The following is a 2,228-nucleotide window of genomic DNA, read 5'->3' as shown; positions in this document are numbered from 1 at the left end:
GACCTTCTTAACAATAATAGCAGTAATGAAAATGAAAACATTCCTTATCCAAAAAAAAAAGAAAAGAGGTAAATGGTGATGATTTCTTAGGGATTGAACACCTCTGAAGCCATCTAGTCTAAACAAAATAAAACCAATGTGACCATTGTATGTATACTTGCACTCTCAGTATCAACAGGTTAAAGACAAATATCATATTTTATTGATGTCTGCATTTTATACATTCAGGCGAGAGAGACGGGCAGTTTGGCAATCTAGGAAGACAGAACAGGAAGATTCACCAGAGTTGTTGGAAGCTAAGTGTGAACAACTTGCACAGGTATGAATGTAACTTCTTCTTTTATTAGAAAAGGAAGAATTGGTGGAAAATAGATTTCAAGTCAGACCACAAAAATAGGGACTACTGATTTATAATGATATGCCTTTTGAATTAACTACATGTGATAGACTTGCTACAAATGATAGTGTAGTGGGGTTCTTGTTTCTGCTTTCAGGCTATCCATGATGCTGAATTCCTGGTTGTGTACACTGGGGCTGGCATCTCAACTGCTGCTTCCATACCAGACTACAGAGGCCCTAATGGAATTTGGACGATGCTGCAAAAGGGGTTAGACATTGGGTAAGTCCTTTATTACATACAGATTTTAGATTTTTTTTCCTTTTAATCCCTTGATTTATAGAGAACAGTTGTTTCCTTTGTTATACTTGTAAATACGGTTGTCAGTGAATGAGAATTATCTTTATTTACTAATGTTAAAGTTGCTTTTTCGGCTTTTGGAGTTCAAGGAGATGTAAGCTCATGTCCATTTTATTATTGATATTTGTAGCATAGGAAACCTTTTTCTCCAGGCACCATGACCTCTCTGCAGCTGAGCCTACTCTAACACACATGGCACTTTCTGCACTTTATCACCAAAACATTGTGAGACATGTAGTTTCCCAAAACTGTGATGGCCTCCACCTCCGCTCTGGCCTTCCCAAGACAGCAATGTCGGAAGTCCACGGCAACATGTATATTGAGGTAAGGAAGTGAAAGGATGTTGGTTGGCCTCATATTTTTAAGATGTGTTTTTGTGTGTTTATATGTATATTTTTATATATTTTTTGTATTTATGTTTTGATGAAGGAAGGAGTAGTTGACTATTTTTTCCATGAATTAGAAAGAGTCCAACATTTATTCAGTAAAGCCAGAGAATGATTCCACTAATAGTGTGTGTGAGGGTCTAATACAGTAGCATGGTTTTTTATCACCTTTCTTAACTCCTTTTTTGGGATTGGACTTGGTACTAAGTGTTATGTTAGCTAAAGTCTCATGGAGTTCAAATTCTGAATTTTTAAAGTGGATTAACTTCAACATTATGACATACTCCTTGATTTCATTGTTCCAGACATAACCCAGCCAAAAATCTTTTATAGAATTTACTCCTGCTTGGAAATTGAGTGCCCAAATCATGATGTTTTCACATACTGTGTTGTGCTGCCTGGTTATAGGAGCAAAAGGTTATGACAAGATAAGATGATACTTTGTGTCTCGTATTTTTTGCCATTATGTGATGACAAAAAATATCACCTATTGTGAATGGGGTAAAGAGTAGATGCCATATCCTATGAGCCAGATGTTACATGTCTAATATTTTCTGCAATGGTACATGAAAAAATTTTATTTTAGATTATTTGGCCACAATATAAATAACTTATTTTTTAAAAATTCAGGAAGATATTTTTTGCACAAATGTGTGAAATACCCTATTTCTAATTTTTCTTCTTGATATCTTTAACCCAACATTGATGCATGTCTCACCGATGAGATGGCCAGAACATGGGCAGTAGCTGGCCATCTTATATCAGAGACACTTGTGTTCGTGGCTTACACCCCCTGGGTGTGTCTCACATGCCGGCTCCAGGCAGCAGGCAGTTGCTACTGTAGCTACCATCTGGAAATTAGTGTTTTTAACTTGGAGAGGTGCCCATCGTGGGTAAATAAAAAAAGATGGAAGGTATGTTTTGCATAGATGTATTGAATAGTACTTTTAAAATTTTTCCTTTTGATTTTAGGTTTGCAAGCACTGTGTTCCAGCACGGGAGTATGTAAGAACTTTTGATGTCACTGAGAGAACTTCCATCTATAAGCACACTACAGGGCGCCGCTGTTATAGGTATGTAGGTTCACGTTTGACCCTTCGCTTCCAGATGACATGGGGTTCATGTCATGGCAGAATTGGTTGTGG

The 2,228-nt window shown here is 37.1% G+C and overlaps 1 protein-coding gene across 1 annotated transcript in view; it reads left to right on the top strand.

The window, feature by feature from the left end:
* The window catches only part of LOC119592429, a 10,830-nt gene that overhangs the window by 3,506 nt on the left and 5,096 nt on the right, over positions 1 to 2,228 (top strand). Inside the window, exons 3-6 of the mRNA XM_037941252.1 lie at positions 229 to 319; positions 495 to 619; positions 850 to 1,021; positions 2,056 to 2,156. Coding sequence (XP_037797180.1) covers positions 229 to 319; positions 495 to 619; positions 850 to 1,021; positions 2,056 to 2,156 — 489 coding nt within the window. The remainder of the gene's footprint in view (positions 1 to 228; positions 320 to 494; positions 620 to 849; positions 1,022 to 2,055; positions 2,157 to 2,228) is intronic.

The sequence above is a fragment of the Penaeus monodon genome, chromosome 30 (genome assembly GCF_015228065.2).
Source record: "Penaeus monodon isolate SGIC_2016 chromosome 30, NSTDA_Pmon_1, whole genome shotgun sequence".
Taxonomy (NCBI): Eukaryota; Metazoa; Arthropoda; class Malacostraca; order Decapoda; family Penaeidae; genus Penaeus; species Penaeus monodon.
The sequence above is the reverse complement of the archived record's forward strand: the minus strand, read 5'-3'. Positions and strand labels throughout refer to the sequence as shown.